Here is a 21,629-nt window from a genome sequence, read left to right as displayed (position 1 = left end):
TGAAGAGGTTTCACAGCATATAATGTAGTTAAAAGCTTGCGTTGAATATCACAAATCTTTATGTTTAAGATTCATTTCTGTGTATTAGATCCAAGGATGTTACATGTCCAGAAAATTAACATTTTTCATATTCAAAGCAAAAGAAAACTCAAACATGAAAGTTTATCTATTAATACTTTTCCAAAAAAGATAGTTACACATTGGCGAGGAATGGAATATTAACCTGTTCTATGGACTTATTGGTAATGCAACTCAAATAACCAATCTCATATGAATAATGGACATGTAACATTTGAATTTTTTTGTTTATTTCGTTTGTTTTGTATGTTTATTTTCATCAATATTGACCTTGACCTTACAGCGGCCTGGGGTTATCATAGACAAGGTTTTTGTCAAGCAGGTTTTGCCGCCTCTCTTACGCAAGTGAGTTACAATACCCCAACAGGTGCTGTGCTGCTGCTGTGCTTTTGCTGTGCTTTTGCTGTGCTTTTTTTGATTGCTTACTCCCACATTGCCTGTTCCAGCCAGTGTGATATGTGTAGTTTGTATATGTATATATATATATATATGTAGTCATGTAGCAAATAGAAATTCAGTGTTGTATACTGTAGAAAACATTTTTCAGAAACCTTGCCTTCTCCGATCTATACTATAAACGAAAATGTCCAAAAAAGTCATTAAACTGCTGGTCATCATTTGAAAGATTTTGAAAACCTTGGCAAACTACACTTTTCTGAAATTTGAATATCTAAGAAACATATCAAGCTGAAAATAGATCAATTCCATTCCGTAATTACAAAGATATGATGAATTGAAAACTATACAACCTTTGGCATCCACTCAGAGCCACAGAAAACTGTTCAATCAAATCTTTTGATGGGTCTAATTTAATCCAAGCCAGGGAGATTATCTACTGTTGATGTTTTGGTTTTTGTTTTCTTAATCAAAATGTTAAATAATGAATCTGAGTAGATATTAGCATGGATTAAGCCAACGGAAATTAGCCCGTTAAGTGCATAGGTCGTTATATAACGTCCTGGACAACTGCCACTCACTGTGTGTAGGGCGTAATATAACGCCTTGGAGGTATTTTCCCCAACTTATTCTTAGAACATAGTTCGTCACTTGGGGGAATTCCCCCACGATTGCATGTGTAGGACGTTATATTACGTCCTGGACAACTGCCATTCACTGTGTGTGGGGTGTAATATAACGCCTTGGAGGTATTTTCCCCAACCTATTCTTAGAACATAGTACATAGTTCTTCATCACTTCGTCAAATTAATTACAGAATAGGGAGTAGTTAACGTTTTAAAAACGTCACGCTTAACGGGTTACATATTGTCCAAAAAATGCAATTGACGATAAGCGGCTTTAATAGAAGTCAATACATCTTTCATTTATTGGTAGGGAAGCGAGTATGCAATGTTTCAGAAAAAAACTTTTTCAAGTAGAATGAATGTATGTATGGAATATAGAGCAGGTGATGATTTATAGTTGCATGGTAAGCACATAGATATTTACCAGATAACTTTTATGTTATTGAGAAAATGTGAGGATAACAACGATACATTGTTTAGAAAGATGTGTGATGTATTTTAGGGGCTTTGATGAAAAAAATGTTTAATTATCAAACAGTTCATATTTATCTGTTTTGATGAGACTTGTTCAATAATATCCTGAAGAACGTATGATAATGGAGTATTTATTGGCTAGGGTTAGGGTAATTTGGGGTATTTGAATCCAGTTTGTTGTTTGGAAAAAAGATTCATAGACTGCACCATGTGAAGGAATATAAATTAGTGAAGAATTTGGAGAATTTATTATTATTATTTGTAAATTATCAGAAAGACACTTTGATGCAATTTCTGTACAGACTATTATTTGTGAAGAGCTATGGTATATGATACGATTTGGTTAATGTCTGTTTGAAAAGTAAAGAAAAACAATTCCTTAAATGCCTCAGTGTTTTCTCAATCAAGTTCTGAAAAGACTTAGGGGTCATTATAGTTAAGCCAAATGGATTTTGAAACTGAAAATTTGCCCGTTCTAACTTGTGTTAAGGCATTGCAACCTGCAGGCAAGGAGAATACTAATAGGTTTTATGGTGGTAGAAAATAGAACAGGGATTTTGATAGGTTGATGGATTACTGGTAGTTTTTAATTATCATAGTTTTTATTTATGAAATTTAGAGATTTTGACAACCAACTGATAATCACTGTGTGGTGTGATCTCTGCACTTATTAAAATGATTCACCAATTATGATTATACAAATATTTTATCACCACAGAGTTTGTGATTTTCTGCACATTTTGTTTTTATTTTTTATTTTATGAGTTATATTTTGTTGATTTATTTTTTGTAAAATTGAATTGATTTAAGACTAGAAAACATTTATTTCTTTGATTTTATGAGTTATATTTATTTATAAAAGAAACCATTTATTTTGTTTGTTAAGAAATCATTAGTTAGCCTTGTTTTCAGTAGATTTATTTTGCAATTAAAAATTGTTGCAGCTTCACTTAGTGATGTTGTCGATATATTTACGTCATATTAATACAAAACTAAAAAGTTTGCTCTCCGAAATATCCTGTGTCCATGATGAATAAGTTGTTTCAATGCAATTATTTATATAGAAAGCTGCATATTAATAAATAGTTTGAATAAAAAAATAAACACATTCATATCTGGAATGATTGAATATATAATTAAAAATATAAATCTATTTCCCTCCTTATATGGATTGCAATTTATAATGCTTAATCCAGTAGAGAGCTTTTCCAACTATCCCAGGACCATGCCCTTGATATATATCATATTTCCAAACAGCTAACTTCCCAAGTATAACTGGTAAAATATATCAGCTAGTATATGAATATGAAATATAAAGCTTTTAGATATAAATTATTTAATATTCCTGGCATAAGTTGGTGAATTGATAAAGACTGTATAATATATACAAATGAATGTTGTATATGAGTAGTTTAAAAGTAGTACTTTCAATGGTATTAGAAGTTTCATGTAATCCAAATGGGTATTATAATTTATTTTTATAGGACAGGGTGAGAGATGTGAAATTATTGTATAAAACATATAATATATACCATATTCTATCCAATTTGGAAAATACTTTTTTAATAACCACAAAAATTTAAAACTGTAAAATTTCATTATAGAGATGAAAGTACTGAATCAAAGCAAAACAATACCAATATTTTATATTGAAAATTACTTTTTAATAACAACAAAAATATAAGCACAATAACTTGATTATAAGAGAAGAAAATTGTGCCTGTTATATTTTATATAGAAAATTTTGTTTGTAAGAGATGTAATAGAAACTGAGAGAGATAAAATAATGAAATCTTGACTAAAAATAAAACTGGAGTTTGGTCTGTTTTATACCAAGTCATAAATATATTTGATTATTATCATGGTCATAATTTATAACATCACAGACACATGTGGTGATGAAAATTATGTTTTTGATTAAGTAATGATTAATGGCCGACCAAAATTATTGTATAATAAGACATTGTCTTGTTCAACCAGACGGCTCCATGTCTAGAACTAATACTTGAATGAACTTGGAGTTTAGACAAAGAAATGGAGGAATAGATAAAGAAATGAAATAGAGAATTAGGATATGTGTAGTCAAGGCAACAAAATCCCAGGAGTTGTTTTTTAAATCCTGTTGATAAAGTGGTACCAAGTGTTGGGAGAAGGATAAGCATACCCTACCCTCCTGTACATGACACACCCACCCAAATATTTGAATGCACAACCACCATAGAAAATTACAACCTTAATTTACCGAGGTGCCCCCAGTTGCTTCCACCCCACACCTCTCTCTAAATAACAAAATGACAGATCTGTTTTAAACAGCCTGGTTAACAAATGTTTATTCGAGCGGATTAGTTGAACAAGACTTAATAAACTATTATGTTACTAGTACAATGTAATTATTATACGACCTAATTATTTTAATCAACACTTGTAAAAGGTCCACTGAAAGCCATTTGATTAACCAAATACTCAGTTCTATATTAAAGGAACCACATGATGTTGTTCAAATTAGTTGAAAAAATAAAATGAATACCTTTTGGAAATGGCCTGGACTACTTTTAAGTTTTTATATACAAAAATTAAGTTCAACAGTGAAATTGGTAGGACTTAAAATTTTTCCCTGAATTTCTTGCAGCAAATGACTGGTTTCATCTCTATATTTTTCCTATAAAGATAGTCGTAATAAATTAATAAATCCAAGTTAAGAATGAGTAGGTAAAACAGTAGAATGGATAGTTAAGGGGTTGTTTACAAGAATTGCATGAATTTGATTTTTATTTTTGTATACATGTATATTTTATTTTATGAACAAATTAATGGTCTTTTAAACTGATTTTTTTAGAATGGAGAAAAACTGATGATTACTGCTGTTGGGAGTTATTACTGGCAGGGTAGGTATTAAATATTTGTATTTACTGGAGGAGCCACAGTGGTTCAGTAAGTAAGATTGTTAAACCCCTTTTTATTTCATCTATTTTTTGACAGGGTAGGTAATTGAATATTAAAATATTTTTACAATCCTTATAGTTAATTACACACGTATCTATATCCTACTGTACTTGAAATTACAAATCTCCACAATTGACCGTGTAATGTTCATGTTTAAACTGACAATATTAAACCGACCAATTAAGACAACAAGTGGCCGAACCAGTTTAGAAAAAAGCCTATTCGAAGACTCAACCTATTTAACCAAAAAGGAGGATCAGTCAGTTCAGAAAAAAAACACCTCGAAGACGGGTAGTGATCTGAGATTTTTTAACTGATTTAATTATTTGCCCGACATTTAGATTTAAGTTAGCTATATATAATCAGTCAGTTTGAACCAGTTGAATGACATACAAATGGTTATTTCCGATGGCCTCAGACCACAGTTCTACTAAGAAGATTATAGCCTACTTCTGTGTTCTATATAAGTCATGAAAACCAAAAGAGAAGGCTGTGTGGTTACTTTGACCTTTGTATTATGTGAGGTCATATGATATATCTACTTCATGATGAAAGCGGTCTATTAATAGATACTTGTATTATCAACATGTGGTGTGGTATAGAACTATATATAGGTACCATGATCAGAGAAAAAACCTCCATAACCAGCTAAAAATAGATTCTATCTAATATTACATCTTGTTATACAGATGTTGATAAAATGTGAAATAATATGGTAGAATTAGGCTACTAGAACACCCGGACAGTAGTGCTTCTACTAGAATACCCAAACATTGGTGCTACTAGAACACCCAGACTAGTGCTATTACTAGAACACTCAGACAGCAGTGGCGCTACTAAAACACCTGGACAGTAGTGCTGCAACCTTCTCTTATTTTGGTTTCCAACTGTCACAGATTTTTTCGTCCCAACTGACTAGAATTGCTTGACATTGCCAGACCCTCCATCTTACATCTCAGACAAGGCCCAGGGGAAACTATACTATACTTTATCGTCCAGCACCAGGATTGAGCCCAGGACATCGTGGTCAGTGAATCAATGCCATTCTCAACGTGCCACCATATTTAAAAGATTTGAAATCCCATACGGATTTATATCTTGTCTATCTCCTCTAACACAGGTTATTGCTTTAGCACCAAGCGTATAGAGCCACCATATTAAACGATGTGAACTAAACCCAGTACTCATTTGGGAGCTCCAGTGGTTCAGGGAGTAAGATGTTGGCTCGCTAACCAGGAGTTCCCATGTTTGATCCTGGTGTTGGTGGAAAAGTTTATAGAGAATTTCCAGCGTGGTTCCCCCTTGTCAATTGTGTAGGACGGTGGACCTGGCAAGGTTAAAGGTATAGTCTTCCGGATGGGATGGAAACCAAGGTTCCATGTAGAAATTGGCATGCTCGTAAAAGACCCTTAACAGTTGGAATTCAGTAGGCCATAGTGCAGCTGTCTGATCAAAATTTCCCTAAATGAACACTGTATGGTGTATGCCTGTATCATTATCCTAGTCGGAGCAGAACAGTAGGATGTTAAACCCCATTTCATTTTTGGTTTACTGATTTATGATGCAAAATTGATAAAAAAAAACCCTACAAATTTCAATTAGTTCTAATTGACTATAATGTTAGTTGTTTATTTATTGGGGTTTACTCTCTGTGTTTTTAGGTCAGTTATATAATTATAAGATAGATGAACCAGATAATGTGGTGAAAACCAATGAAGGTCCAGCAACTGATGATGACAGTTATATGGGTGAGTTGCATGTTACAAGTACATTACACACCTACATTAATATTAATTTATGCCATTTGCTATAGAAAAAAAAACCATGTGGTTTTCTTTTAAATATTGTACCTGAACAGAAATTACAGTAAATTAAGTTGTGTGATTCCCACTCAAGATATTACAGTACAACTCGCTGATGTCCACATACGGAATAATTAACATTTATTAAAGAAGGATATGGGCATACACCTTGCATTGTCTTGTTTGATTAGAACTAATCCAACTGCAGAGAGATTTCACAGCCGTTACTTCAGGAAGTAGGATTTGGTGGGGATTGGTTTGGTAACACTCCCTTGTATGTGTCATAGAGGTTGGATAAACCTATTAGATAAAGCTATGTCATCATTAAAGTACAATTTTAAAATGTTCTGATAATTAGTTGCATACTCCATTTAAGTAGAATTCTGAATATTAGCCTTATGTAACCTACCTATAACCTAAAATACCTAATATTGGCCTCCTACCTATAACCTAAAATACCTAATATTGGCCTTATGACAAAAGTAAGGAGGCCTACCTATAACCTAAAATACCTAATATTGGACTTATGACAAAAGTAAGGAGGCCTACCTATAACCTAAAATAACTAATATTGGCGTTATGACAAAAGTAAATACCGGTAGGCCCACCATGGCCTTATGAAAATACAGTATGTCAGTACTACAACATAAAATTCTTAATATTTGGGTTGCGGAAAATTCCAATATCTATTATTCTGTTACCTGTAGGTCAATGTTTACATGGTAGGCACTAGGTGTTTAGTTCCATCTGGTTAGGGGGGTTAGATGGCTAAATAGTTAGCATGTGCACGTGCTGTATCATAAGGCCTGTCATTGCGTCAACTGGGGTGGTTTCGAATCCCCGGTTGTATGTGACAAGGAGTAGGGTTGCCTGTACTGCTAAAGACCCCTACACGCAAGCGAATTATTGAAATATAATTAAAACCATGTTAGTCCCGAAATTACCTAGTTTGTATCGGGTGGACGTTAAACCCCATTTCTCTTGCTCTCCATCTGGTTAACAAGGTAACACCCCTAACGTGTGAGTATCGGCCCTTTGACTGCATATCATTCAACCTGGCTTGGAATTTTCATGAAAATAATTTCTGAGAATCCAGATAAAATTTTGCGTATTTAGATTGAATGAACAGACAGAAATCCTAAACAAATACAAATTTCCTGTAAGAAACTATAAAATCAGCATGGAGGGGGTTGAGTGGCTGAATGATCTAACATGCTTTAGATCGAAAGGTCTGTCATTGAGTGAAAATTTGAAATGATATTGTACCATATGTTAGTCCTGAAATGACATAGTTTGTTTTGAGTGGATGTTAAACCCTGTTGCTCTCTCTCTCTCTCTCTCTCTCTCTCTCTCTCTCTCTCTCTCTCCACTCTCCTCTCCCTCCCCACCCCATCTCCTTCTTTCTCTCTATTTCTAGCAAAACATCATGTATCAAAATTCAGTTAATAAACGACCAGAATTAGATTCCTGTCAGTCTGTTCTTGATCTTCAGACTAGGGGAGGAAGAAGTTAGTTTACTATAAAACTATAAAAGAGGTGGATTTGATAAAATTAAGATGGTATTTTGACCTCTGACCCCGGTTGAACCTGGTTGTGATAAAATAAAGTAGCAGATGTGTGAGATTTAAATGGACTAGCAACCATTCAGCTACTTGATTTAATAGGAGTTCTCATACTGTCTAGGTAATGGCAGATCAAAGTTGGGGGCATTGGGTTGGTTCACTAGTGTTCTGGTTGATCTGGCTGTGTTTAAAATAAGGAGGTACCACCCCCTGACCCAATGAAAATAGCCAAACTCTTTCCTTGCTGAATTCGGTCACTTAGCTTTCTATTTTATTTGTCCCTTTGTTGAAACTAAAGTACCGGTGTGTAAAACCAAAATAACTAAATATTTACAATTTAACCTCCCCTCCCCCTTGTTTGCCTTATTTTAACTAAAATATAGCCCTTTATAAAACTTTTGTTGTTTTAATGTATCAAATACATCAATAAGATATGATGTGCACAGTTTTGTGTTTCTGGATCAAAGATATTTCTCATAAACATTGATTGAAAATTGAGTAAATTTTTAACTTAAGTCTGAGAATGCTTTGTGAACTCGGGGTTTGGTCTGGTAGATTAAAAGTTTAGGGCAGCTTGTGAGATTTGATCAATAAGAACATACTGGCAAGATAGATTGATAGTTCTTCCACGCTATCGTAGAAAAACACAATCAATATAAAACACAACATAAATATATTCTTTTACAAACCTCGGAATAAAGCGAACCCTCCTCTGGCATGGATCGGAGTGGTCGAACCCTTTCCCTTAAGGTCCTAAGGTCTGTCATTGAGTCAGGTGGGATGGTGTTAATCACAAGTGTGTACGTGACAAGTAGTAGGGCCTCCTGCTCAATCTCGTGGTTTACTCTAGGTCCTCTGTTTCCCTCCCACAGCTAAAGATCCCTGTGCGCAAGTGAAATATTAAAATATTTTAGTCACAAAATGACCTAGTCTGTGTCGAGTGGATGTTAAACCCTCTCTCTCTCTCTTTCTCTCTCATTCATAACACTAACCATGTGCACGCCTATAAAATTGAACCCTATGTTAGTCCTGAAATGACCTAGTCTTTGTCAAGTGGATGTTAACCTCCATCTCTCTCTCTCTCTCTCTCTCTCTCTCACTCTCTCTCTCTCTCCCATATTGATTTATCTTAATCATTGATCAGGGATATTGAGGACATATTAAGAAATCATTTTGAGGTACTATGTAGATGAAATTATAAAGTGTTAATGTTAACAAGCGAATACTGGTACTAAGCATGCAATGGTGCTGCATAGGACATATCATTATAATATACTGTGTTCGAGTCCCAAGGTGGGCTGATAAGAACCTTAGGAGTAGCTGCCTGGTTCCTCCCTTGTCAGGAGTAGAGTTGTCTAGTGATTCGGATGGGACAATAACTGATATCAATCTTTGTGCACATCAGTATATATAGACATCAAAGAAGCTTTTACAGTTTGCATTGGATGATATAAAGGTGCTGCCTGGACAAAATATATCTCATAGAATTGCACACAGTCAACATGATGAGTTTCTTAGAGATTGATAAGTTTTAAGATTGTAAAAGTAAGTCACAGTAAGCCCTTAATCTACACAGGCCAAAAGTAATGTTGAAAAAATTAATTCATATTTATTTAGAAAATGAATTTAATCAAACGGCTACTAAATGCCCATAACTTATATAATATCCTGAAATATATGATATAATCAAATAATTCCTTTAAAAATATTGTGGAACGAATTCTATATGATCTCATATTTCATAGACATGATGAACAACAATAAGACAAGGTGTCAGACAAACTACCTTGTCAAATCAATATTTTATAAAGGATGAACTTTTTAAAAAAGGGGCAAATTTGAATAATAATAGATTTTTTACGAGGTCTGATTCACAGTGTGGTAACAGCTATTAATAAACCCATTGAAATATTTGAGTCAAAAATAAAAATTTCTGGATCAAAGCAACAGATGTGAAACCATTATTTGGTATGTTCATGGCTGGTTTATTGTTTTAAGGCTCATAGGGAGTTGAACTCGAAGACAAAGGAGTTTGAGTAAAAATAAAAAAAAAAACATATTCATTTTCATTTTGTTAAGAAATATTAAATAAAATATATGAACTTTTAGCGCATCATTTCAAAAGAAAGGGGTTTTAGAAAATGAATAGGGGAGCTTTGTTCTCTTTCAAGGGTTGTTTATCTATGAAATTCTAACATCATTAGAAAGGATTAGATTAATGGGTAGTGGATTATAGATCATGATTTTAGATTAAATAAACGAAATTAAAATCAATAGTTGATTGTGAACAGCTGAGGAAAATAAAGCACTTGCTCCTCCATATTGCCCTTATTGTAGAAGATCTTTTTTTATTGAGTGACGGAACCTCTTTGTGATATATGATCTACTTGCCTGATGAAATCTCAATATATCCTTTTGTTAATATGTCAGGGGGTTGGTTGGTTGCATGCACTTTAGACCTTAAGGTCAGTGTGTTATGTGCAAGCAAATTATTGAAATTAAATTGAAACATGTGTTAGTCCTAAAATGACCTAGTCTGCTCTGTCTGTTTTTAGCTGTGCAGTCTTCCTGCATTGTCTACTTAAAACAATGATTTATTTAAAGTATAAAAGTTGATTAAAAATGCAAATAATTTGTTTTATTCAGACCAAGTTTTTTAATTCAATACATTTTCTTATTTGTATCAAAAATGTTTTTCTCAAAATTCTGTAGAAAATAATATTTAGTTATTGTTTGAATGTGGTTGATCTTATGTTGCTTCTTTCAGAGACGATTTCTCCCCTGAGACAGAAACTAAAAACCATATTTTCATTAGTGGTCTTTCGATATGTTTGATTAACGGCTGCAAGTCGACTAAATCTCATTGGTCTATTGATTATTACGAGAAACAAATAATATTTATAAATCAAATAATCGCGATTGTTCTACTTGAGTTTACATGGTTCGTTAAAGCTATATGTGACAAGCTCTGACTAAATAAAATATATCGCAGGCCCCTATTTTGATATTTTTTTTACCGATTGTAAATGCCCAGCTTATTTGTTGTCCAAAATGACTGCAGTTTGCAAAAACAGAACGACCAAACTTATCAGAAAACAAGAAATATGTTTTTTTTAGTCTCAATGAAACCTTGATTTGATTGTTTCTGTATTGTTTTTTTTTCTGAAAATAGATACTACTTCGATTTGATTTATATCTATGGTTATGTATTGAGGGGGTGAATCAACACAATACTTTGTACATTTAAGACTAACATGTCTATGTTTAATGCACACAGAGAATTTTACCTAGACAAAGGTGTTCCTGCCTACTTTCTTTAGAAATCCAATGTCAAGTATTCTGTTACGTGCAGGTCAATGTTTACATGCAGGTAGGAACTAGGTGCTAACTTAAGTCCCATCCAGGTATCAAGGCGACAACCCTAACAATTGAGAATTGGGTCTGAAAAATCTAAAGCCGACATCGGGATTATTTATTGCAAAAATCTCTAACTACATATACATTATTATTTATTTGATCAGGCTAATAGTCAACGTGTATACACAGAGTCGTTGAGTGGCATTAAAATACACAACACAATCACTGGTTTATACACATATATTGATAATGAAATAAGACACTTGTTGGAACATCGTGCTATAAGTGATTCTTTTCCATATAAATTGTGTTGTGTTATTTAATATGTATTAATAAAAGGTTCTATCTGTCTCAGAATACATGGAGATTATAATTTGTCTGTAAAAGATAAGATTTGAATATCTAAACAGAAAACATTTATACCATGAATATAGTGAAATACATATAATAATCAAAAGTGATACAGTAATTGTTACAATATTCCATAATAACTGAATTCTTGCCAAAATGATTATTGACACATTGAGGCTGTATTTGATATACAGGTACAATATTTATGACATCAGCTTCAGATCAGTTTTCTTACATTTGCAAAATTATTTTCAGATTTAATTCATTTCAGCCTTCCATATAAAAATCCCCACTGAATAATAATTGTCAGTTTGAATTAGTTACTTTCCCTTTTAATATAAAAATAAATAATTATCAACAGTTTTATTTACTCACTGTCCCTTTTAATAAAAATAGCAATTGTTTCAATTGGTCACTGCCTGTTTTAATAAAAATATTAACAGTTTCAATTGGTCACTGCCTCGCTTAATATAAAATTATTGATACTGATAGTTTCTATTGGTCACTGCCTCGTTTAATATAGAATTATCTGTACCGATAGTTTCTATTCGTCACTGTCCCTTTTAATAGAAGAAATCTCCACAGAAATAGTTTGCAACATCTTGAAACGAAAGGAAAACAGCTAAATGATCTCTTAAAACTAATCATATTGTAATTAATGTCAAGTTTTATTAAACCAACAGATATCACCCGTTATAATTAATCCCGTTAATATTTACACATGTAACATTCGTATAAACCTGCGTACACGATCAATAAATTCCCTCGTAAAGATTGCCGAGATAGCTGGCAAAAGTCAAGACAAGTTCAGATATCATAAGATAGAAAGTTAACAAGACGTGGCAGGAACAATCGTACAACTCGTACAGATTTAAAGAAATGCTTTCTAATCATATATATTATATAAAATTTGTATTCCTGTAAGGGTAATATTATTTTGAAGCTGATTATTGAACTCTTGGAATGTATCGAAAATATAATCAAAGGATGTAAATAATATGTGAATATTTTTTGGGATTGAAACCATTCCGCTTGACTCACTGACAGACCTTATGATCTAAAGCGTACACATTGATCGAGACGTCCACATCTACAAGTAATATTTATAATATGTACATGTAATATACATAGGGTTATAATTTAATCTGATGTAAAGATTATAAAGATGTCTGGAACATGTCATAGCAGGATAACAGTTTGTATTACATAGATCCAAACTGTCAAATGTTGAAAACCGATTCAATGTTACGTGTATCATATTCAAGAGATGGTCTTTCACTGATTAATTTATGAATATGGCCACCATTCAGTGCCTTCATGCAATACTCCTTAAAGGAACTTGTAAATCCTTACCAGTCAATACGACCCCTGCGATCCCAATCTCAACATTATATTACAATATCATCGTGGAAACTGACAAAATTTAGTTTTAAATAATAATCATTTGAAGTTTCAAAGGGTTTCAAGTGGAATGCCCTGCCATTAGCTTTAAAATTTGCTCCAACATTTTCAATATTTAAATCTAAATTGAAGACATTGCTGTTTTAACTTAACTTAGAAATAACTTTTTTTGTACTTTGAGCAGACTTTATGGTTTGGAGTTTAGCGTTATATATATATATAGAGAGAGAGGAATGGGGTTTAACGTTCACTCGGCACAAACTAGGTCATTTCAGGACTAACATAAGGTTAAATTTTATTTCAATAATTTGCCTGCACGTAGGGGTCTTTAGCAGTGGGAGGAAACCGAAGGACCTGGAGAAAACCCACGAGGTTGAACAGGTGATCCTACTCCTTGTCACGTACAACTGGGGAATAAAAACCACAACAGTTGACTCAGTGACAGGCCTTATGATACAGCTCGCACACACTAACCATTCGGCCATCCAACCCCACTTAGCACTATATAAGAACCCAATTATTATTATTATCATTATTATCTTTTATCAAAGTAGATATTCGACTGTGAGAAATAAAGGCTCGCACTCAATCAACCAATCACAGTCAACACGCTGTATTTAAAACCATTTATTTTTCTATCTGTGTCTAATCATTCGATACACCACCAGATTTTTTACAGAAAAATCAATGACTTTCATCAATTTAAAAGGATTGAGGATTTTTTTTTCATGTTTGACAATTGTTAACAGGTTATAATCAAAATGATCAGCAAAAAATTTTTTTTTATAATTTCTCCATTTTCACAGAAAAATCAATTTCTGGTTTAATGTAACATGTGATCTGATGTGAGTGGAATGAAATCCTTGTTCCATGATCGTTCAATAACATGTGGTGTCATCCATTTCACCATTCTACTTTACAGTCTTTCAAATGTTTCTCTTTCTTGCCTGATGATGACATATGAACACAATGAAATTTGAATCCAAATAAAAATAGAGAGGTATCCAAAACATTTTGAATAACATAAACTTAGATGAGATCCAAATTATAATAAACTGAATAAAGTGACACCAGTAGTACCGTCCGTCCATTGTTCACAATTTCTTGTGAGCACTCTACAGACTACATTTATTATCCAATCTTTTACAAATTTATCTATGTTATTTTGCTAGTGCGATGGCTATTGAATTTCAACAATTTCTGTTAATTTATTATTTATTTATTATCCAATCTTTTACAAATTTATCTATGTTATTTTGCAAGTGCGATGGCTATTGAATTTCAACAATTTCTGTTAATTACTTCTAGAGTTATGGACCTTGTTTTACTTTATGGAACTTTGTAAACACTTTAACAACAAAGCTATCATCCAATCTGTATTAATAGTCCATATGCCAAACCCCATTTTAAGCCTTAATGTGGAAATATAGTTCACCTAATGTATTTTGATGGATTATATATCTTCAGTATGTGTAGATTCATAATCCAGATGATGCCACCCTGCCACCCGTGGGGAAATTTAAATATTCAAGGTGGCCGCCATGAGGCATTTTCTGGTTATTTAGTGGGGTAAAATATATGACAGATTCTCTCAGACCTTGGCTTGCAGATGGGTTTTATAATAATTTGAACGGGTGAATCAAATGAGCTTGGGTATTCCTCCTAAATTTGATGGCTAATTCCGCTAGGGGGCCAAATTCAAAATGGAGGCTTATTTTGGCAGGAAACTTATGAAGTTGGGGGAGGGGGTAGAATTTTTAAATTACTTAAAATAATATGAAAGGGGTGCAAAGGTGAGCACAGCCCCTACAGAATGCTTCCATTATCTGCTAAACAATAAATATGCAACAACGCTTCCCTGTGGACTGCTCGGACAACTTAGTTGTTGTGGGCGTATATTATTTGTTGCCTGGCAACCTGTCTTTATATTTTAGATTGCATTGCTGAGATTAAATTCTGTTTCCTTTACAGGTTATTCGAGCAGTGTTGGTGATTTTGATGGCGATGATATTGATGGTAGGTATTACAAATTCTAACAACTGATATCGATAAGGAAATGGTGATAGATATTTACACAACTTCTATAAAGCTTCCGTCATGAAAATACTCCTTGAAAATTCTCAGAAAACTTGCACAAGTTTCAATATGATTTCCATCATAAAAACAGTAGTTAAAAAATGTATAGAAAACATTTAATATTGGTTGAAATATCATTAACATAGCCTTGTTGATGTAAGGCTAATATAATAAATGGTAAATATGATAGGCCTAAATACCTTATTTTTTATTTCAGATTTTATTGTTGGTATTCCTAAAGCAGAACAGCATCTCGGAAAAGTAAGTTTGATTTTTTGATTGGCAATATTTTCTTTAAATGAATGTAAGAATACAATAAAATCTTATCTGATCTATAGATTTGGTGGGGAGGGGGGGGAATTAACAGATCAGTCTGACTTTAAGCATTCAGGACTAACATACACTGTATGGTTCTATTTTATTTCAATACTTCGCTAGCGCATAGGGGTTTTTAGCAGTGGGAGGAAACTGGAGGACCCAGAGAAAACTCCACAAGGTTGGACAGGTGACCCTACTCCTTGTCACGTACAAGAGGAGAATCGAATCCACCCCACTTGCCTCAATGACAGATCTTGTGATCAAAGGTGCACGTATTAAACCACTAGACAACCCAACCACCTCCGCCCCCACCCAATTAGAATAATACATTTGTATGAATGTTTGCAATAAGAAAAAAATAAAATTACATCTTCCTTATTTCAGGTGGCCATGTTTACACAAAATTTTACGAACATCGCAAACATCACTGGCGAGCAGGTAATCTTTACTTTAATTTCTCTACAGTACTATCTGTTTATATGTGGTCTTTTTAGAAAAGCTTAATTGCTGTGACAAGTGCTAGTCGGCTTGTTTACTGATAGTAGTTTTATTTTAATGTGGGCGGTGTATATTGTCATCCCTCGTATCTATTCTTCCTTCTGGTAACTGAATTTTACAAGGTAGATCTCCATTGATCAAAATAAACGACATTTCCTCTGGTTTGATATATTGAGTGTTTTATGATTTATTTCATGTTTTATTTGTTTTTCAATATAGGTTGGATCTTTTTTTGGGTATGCCTTGGCAGTCACAGATTTAGATGGTGATGAGTAAGTTGTTTTAGATAATTTCAATATTCTTTCATACAACCTTCCACCCGTCTTCAGCGGCCCAGTCGGTGCAGAAAAGTAGGACCTTAAACCCCAATTTTATTTCATTTCATTACAACCTTCCACCGATCGCTTTGTGTAAACATTACTTCAAAACAGGGGAGACAATTACTTCTAGTCAAGATTGTCAGGACTTCTTTAGCCATGGCCCTTAATTCTGTAGATAAGAGGGCATGTGTGAAATAGCTTTATTTTATGTCCGCTTCCACCGAGATGATATCGCAAACATTGGCAGTTCATGATGACACGAAAATAACAGCTTATATGCTTCGTATATTACTGTGTTTTGGTTTGTATTAGATAAGATGATGTAATATAGTTGGACCTGTGTATAATATTGTGTATTTGTTTGTATTACATGATGTAATAATTGGACCTGTGTATAATATTGTGTATTTGTTTGTATTATATGATGTAATAGTTGGACCTGTGTATAATATTGTGTATTTGTTTGTATTACATGATGTAATAATTGGACCTGTGTATAATATTGTGTATTTGTTTGTATTATATGATGTAATAGTTGGACCTGTGTATAATATTGTGTATTTGTTTGTATTATATGATGTAATAGTTGGACCTGTGTATAATATTGTGTATTTGTTTGTATTATATGATGTAATAGTTAGACCTGTGTATAATATTGTGTATTTGTTTGTATTATATGATGTAATAGTTGGACCTGTGTATAATATTGTGTATTTGTTTATATTTTTAGATTAGATGATGTAATAGTTGGAGCTCCATTTTACAGTGATTATTCATCATCCACTGTTTACGACACAGGACGTGTTTATATCTACTATCAACAAACTACCAATGTAAATAATCATAGATGATAATAATGTCTATTTCTTGAGTACCAAATCCAACTGTAATCTAAAAGCCCTTTCAAAGCTATAAAACTATATACATATCTATTCAATTTACTCTACATAAGGCAACACAAATAAAATAAGTTGTTTCTCGGGCACCGCCCGCACGCAAAATTGGTTGCGCGTGCGGCCTATTTATTAGTCTTGATGAAAAATAAAAAATATGTAACGCCCGCCCGAACATCGATAAGCAAGTCATAAAAAAAATATGCCGCATGTATCTACATGCCCCATTCGTGAATATCCATTCAAATGTATTAAACTGATTCAGATGTAAACGCTCATTTACGGGTCTTTTTTATTGATATCGAAAGAACCTCCATTTTTGTATCACGTGATTTTAATTACCTCCCCTTGTGAACTAGAATTTGATTCGTGTTAAACACCGAAAGTCATTGACAACAATGCAATGTATTTCAATCATTCGATCTTAATCGGCTCATTATTGCCGGCTTCAGTCGGTCCATGTTTGAAAAAATCCTACTTATAAAACAATGAATCGTAGAGCAGGTTAATTATTATAACTTGTGGCTACGAATACGATACGATGATAGTCACCATACCTTAGTCAGAATCTGGGTCATTAGCACGTTTAACGGTAGTTTTGATAATCCGGAAAATAATAATTGGATTACACATTTGATGGTTTTACTGACGAGTTGTTAGTTAAATTTAAATAGTCATTCGATATAAACCCCAGATAGAACACCGAATATGCTGAGAAACACACCAAATATCCTGAGAAACAGTCATTTCACGAATCCCGATGACACGTGACATGCATTGGTTGGAATTAGGTCAATCATTATAAACCAGCGATACTAGATTTAGATCGAAGTGTCGTTTACCGTGATGATTATTTTTGATACACATGCTGACAGAGGCTTACTCTTTAAAATATTGTCGTTATTATGGACGGCTATTAATAGTCGTACGGAATTTTATTTTAAACCAATTTCAATTATGGTTGTCACCATTACCATTAGTAAGCTACATTACGTGAATTAAATATGGAAAATTATTTTCCTTTCAGTCAGTGTTCAGTGTTTGAGTAGACTTGATTTTTGGATTTATGTTCTAAGTATGTATAATATATAACTGAAAGCAAAACCGTAGACAAGTAATGACTTTCTCATTAAAAAAAAAAAAAAAATACAAGGCCGCCCTCCCGCCCCAACAATTTTCAACAATAGGCAAATTTTATTTTGCACCATCCTCTAGCCAGAAATGAGATAAAAAAAAAAATAAACCGCCCTCCCCCCCTACAGTTTCAGCTGTCAGTTGCCCGAGAAACAAGACATTTATTTTGTGTAGCCTAAGACTCTAAGAGTTTTGCTGTCTCAAATATTTTGGGGGTAAATCTTTCCACAGATTGGTGAAGCAGTACTAAAGCTTCTATCTTTATTACTCCAAAACAAGCATTATCGTTGATATGAAAGAATCTTTGACAGCAAGTTGCAAATCTGCAGCTGTCTGGCAAAATTCTCCTCCATCGCATTGCACACAAATATAGGCAAGTTGTCTGTACAATGTATGTGCTCTAGATCACAAGGTCTGTCATTGAGTCAAGTGTCGGGGTTTCAATCTCTGGCTTGTACGTGACAAGGAGTGGGATCGCCTGCCTGACCTGGTTCTTGTACGTGACAAGGAGTGGGATCGCCTGCCTGACCTGGTTCTTGTACGTGACAAGGAGTGGGATCGCCTGCCTGACCTGGTTCTTGTACGTGACAAGGAGTAGGATCGCCTGTCTAACCTGGTTCTTGTACATGACAAGGAGTAGGATCGCCTATCTAACCTGGTTCTTGTGGTTTGTTTAATCTGCAAAAGATGAGAACGTAGAAGCAAGTTATTGAAAACTACTTAATAAAACATTATTTCCACCACTGGTAATCTTCTTCTTGAGAATCTCGTAGACTTTATTGTTTACGATATTTATTAAAATCCTGTAGATCAAGTACCATAATTGACCTCAATATTAACAACACATTACGCTGTTTATTGGAATTAAATAGAATTGTGTGACTGTTAATCTGTACGTCAAGAGGAGGAGGAGCTCAGTGACTTGCTAACCTGGAGGTCCTGGGCTTCATCCAGGTGTTGTCCTTGAAAGTTGCTCTGGATTGTCCAATATGGTTCCCCCCCCTTGTTAGTGTGGTTCCCACTTGTTAGTGATGTAGACAGAAGTCCTGACATTGATGACAGCACATAATCATTCTGTTGAGACGAAGAAGAAGAACCCTTGACAGTTGCAATTCAATTGCTGTTCAGACACAGCTTCCCACCTAGCACACCGTATGGCGTATGCCCGTCTTCATTAGCCTGGTCGGAGCAGAACAGTAGGACGTTAACCCCATTTCATTCATTCATTCCTTCCAAGTCCCGAGACACAACAAAGGGAGATAATAACATGTTTAATTTCTTGTCTTTCAAAGTCGATCAATGATTTAACTTTAGTTCAATTTCTTTATTTTCAGAAAAAGTTCAAAGAAAATAGGAAAGATATTTTAGAAGGATCTGACAGTAAATCACGATTTGGTTCGGCTTTATCTAAATTGGGTGATATTAACTATGATGGATACAAAGGTAAGTAACTCTAATTAATTACAAACTAAAAACTTCTGGTTTATTTGACTCCTGCTGGTATACTTGTCTGATTCCTTTGTTTAAATCCTCTCAATTACACAAAAATAACAATTTTAGAGGGAAATAGTGACGATAAGAAAATATCTCAATGACTGTAATTCTGACAATTCAAAACTTTTATGACTTACAATGGAACGTAAACATGGAAATGAAATGGGTTTTTTCGTCCAACTAACTGGGTAAATGAAGACCGGTAAAGGCCACATTGTGTGCTAAGGGGGAAATTTTGCATCGACATCGGCCAACTGTCAAGGGTACTTGGTACTTGTTTTTTTCTCTCCAATCCGAACAACTAGCTAGAGATTTTCCTTGAATGGCCCTCCGCCATGCAACACTGACAAGAGGAAACCGCACTGGGAAAGTCTGTGAAAGTTTCTCGGTCAACACCGGAAATGAACCACAGACCTCCTGGTATATTAACCAAACCATCATGACTCCAGACATACAATGGAGGTAGACATGGAATTAGATATTTTGATTTGATTGATGTTCATATCAATCGAGGTAGACTTGCTGTAAACTTTATTGATTATTTTATTCAAAGATGCATCAGATCGGATTCAAATCCAGTGAAAATCTGACAGATAAGATGGCATTGAGAGTTGATTAAGGTCTTTTAAATTCATGATAATAAATGTCTAATTTAGAAAACATTTCAGGCCTAAAGAAAGACCTGAAGTAGGCAGATTTAATGTTGATTTATATTGTTTGTAGATCTGGGTGTTGGAGCTCCATATGCTGGTGATGAGGGACGAGGTGCCATCTATATTTATCATGGTTCTATAAAAGGAATTATTACACAAGTTTCTCAGGTAGGTTTCTAGTACAATATAATTAATATCAAATAACTGATTTTGATTTATAAACAAAAATTAGAAAATCAAATGTCTTATTATTTAGGGGTGATGCTAATTGTAGGCTGGTTTGGGATGTTCGGGAATTTACGACAGTAAATAGGACCCAAGTTAAGTCACAATGGCCACTTTATAAATGAGAGTATTTTGTGGAATACTAACTCTAACCCTTACCCTAACCCTTTTAAGAGGGGTAAAAGGTAAATGGGATCCAAGTTCAGTCTTCTTAGTTAGGGTTGGTATTTCCTCCGAAATACTCATTTATGGTAATGGATTCGGCAATTATTGGAAAGGGAAGTAACTCTATTTAGAAAAACAATTGTATGGCCTTCAAATATTGTTAATATATGCATAGAGATTTTTATTTAAGTCTTATTCAGTTTAATTAAGGATATATTTTGTTTGGTTATTCAGGTGGTCCATGCGAAAGATATTACAACTGGGTTATCTACGTTTGGTCATTCTTTATCAGGTGGTTGGGATCAAGATGGTAATTCATATCCAGGTTAGTTCATCTCCTTCAACAACAAATAATCATCTCTAATGGTTCCTTCTACAAATGGAGGGGGGTTGGATGGCTGAATGGTTAGCGTGCGCGCGCTTCATCATAAAGTCTGTCATTGAGTCGACTGGCGTGATTTCGAATCCCCGGTTGTATGTGACAAGGATTAGGGTCGCCTGTCCAACCTCGTAGGTTTTCTCCGGGTCCTCCGGTTTCCTCCCACTGCTAAAGACCCCTATGTGCAAGCGAATTATTGAAATAAAATTAAACCATATGTTAGTCCCGAAATGACTTAGTTTGTGTCGAGTGGACGTTAAACCCCATTTCTCTCTCTCTCTACAAATGGACTATGTATTCGTTATAATTATTACTGGATAGTATGAGACTAAATGATCTAACAAATATTATTACTTGATAGTACGTGACTAACAGAGTGTTCATATGAATATTATTACTGGATAGTATGTGACTAACAGAGTATTCATATGAGTGTTATTACTGGATAGTATGTGACTAACAGAGTGTTCATATGAATATTATT

General features: G+C 34.0%; 1 protein-coding gene across 6 annotated transcripts in view; it reads left to right on the top strand.

Moving 5' to 3' along the window:
• The window catches only part of LOC126831533 (integrin alpha-V), a 93,443-nt gene that overhangs the window by 53,449 nt on the left and 18,365 nt on the right, over positions 1–21,629 (top strand). For all 6 annotated transcript variants that reach the window (XR_008789230.1, XM_056103180.1, XM_056103181.1 and 3 more), the window contains 10 exons: positions 4,411–4,459; positions 6,179–6,265; positions 14,962–15,006; positions 15,284–15,327; positions 15,769–15,822; positions 16,102–16,154; positions 16,933–17,035; positions 19,564–19,672; positions 20,447–20,544; positions 21,001–21,091. Coding sequence is in view for 5 of the 6 variants with exons in the window: in XM_056103180.1 (XP_055959155.1) it covers positions 4,411–4,459; positions 6,179–6,265; positions 14,962–15,006; positions 15,284–15,327; positions 15,769–15,822; positions 16,102–16,154; positions 16,933–17,035; positions 19,564–19,672; positions 20,447–20,544; positions 21,001–21,091 (733 nt within the window). In the remaining variant the exon portion in view is untranslated. The remainder of the gene's footprint in view (positions 1–4,410; positions 4,460–6,178; positions 6,266–14,961; positions 15,007–15,283; positions 15,328–15,768; positions 15,823–16,101; positions 16,155–16,932; positions 17,036–19,563; positions 19,673–20,446; positions 20,545–21,000; positions 21,092–21,629) is intronic.

The sequence above is a fragment of the Patella vulgata genome, chromosome 9 (genome assembly GCF_932274485.2).
Source record: "Patella vulgata chromosome 9, xgPatVulg1.2, whole genome shotgun sequence".
Classification (NCBI taxonomy): Eukaryota; Metazoa; Mollusca; class Gastropoda; family Patellidae; genus Patella; species Patella vulgata.
This window is presented reverse-complemented; position numbering and strand designations above follow the sequence as displayed.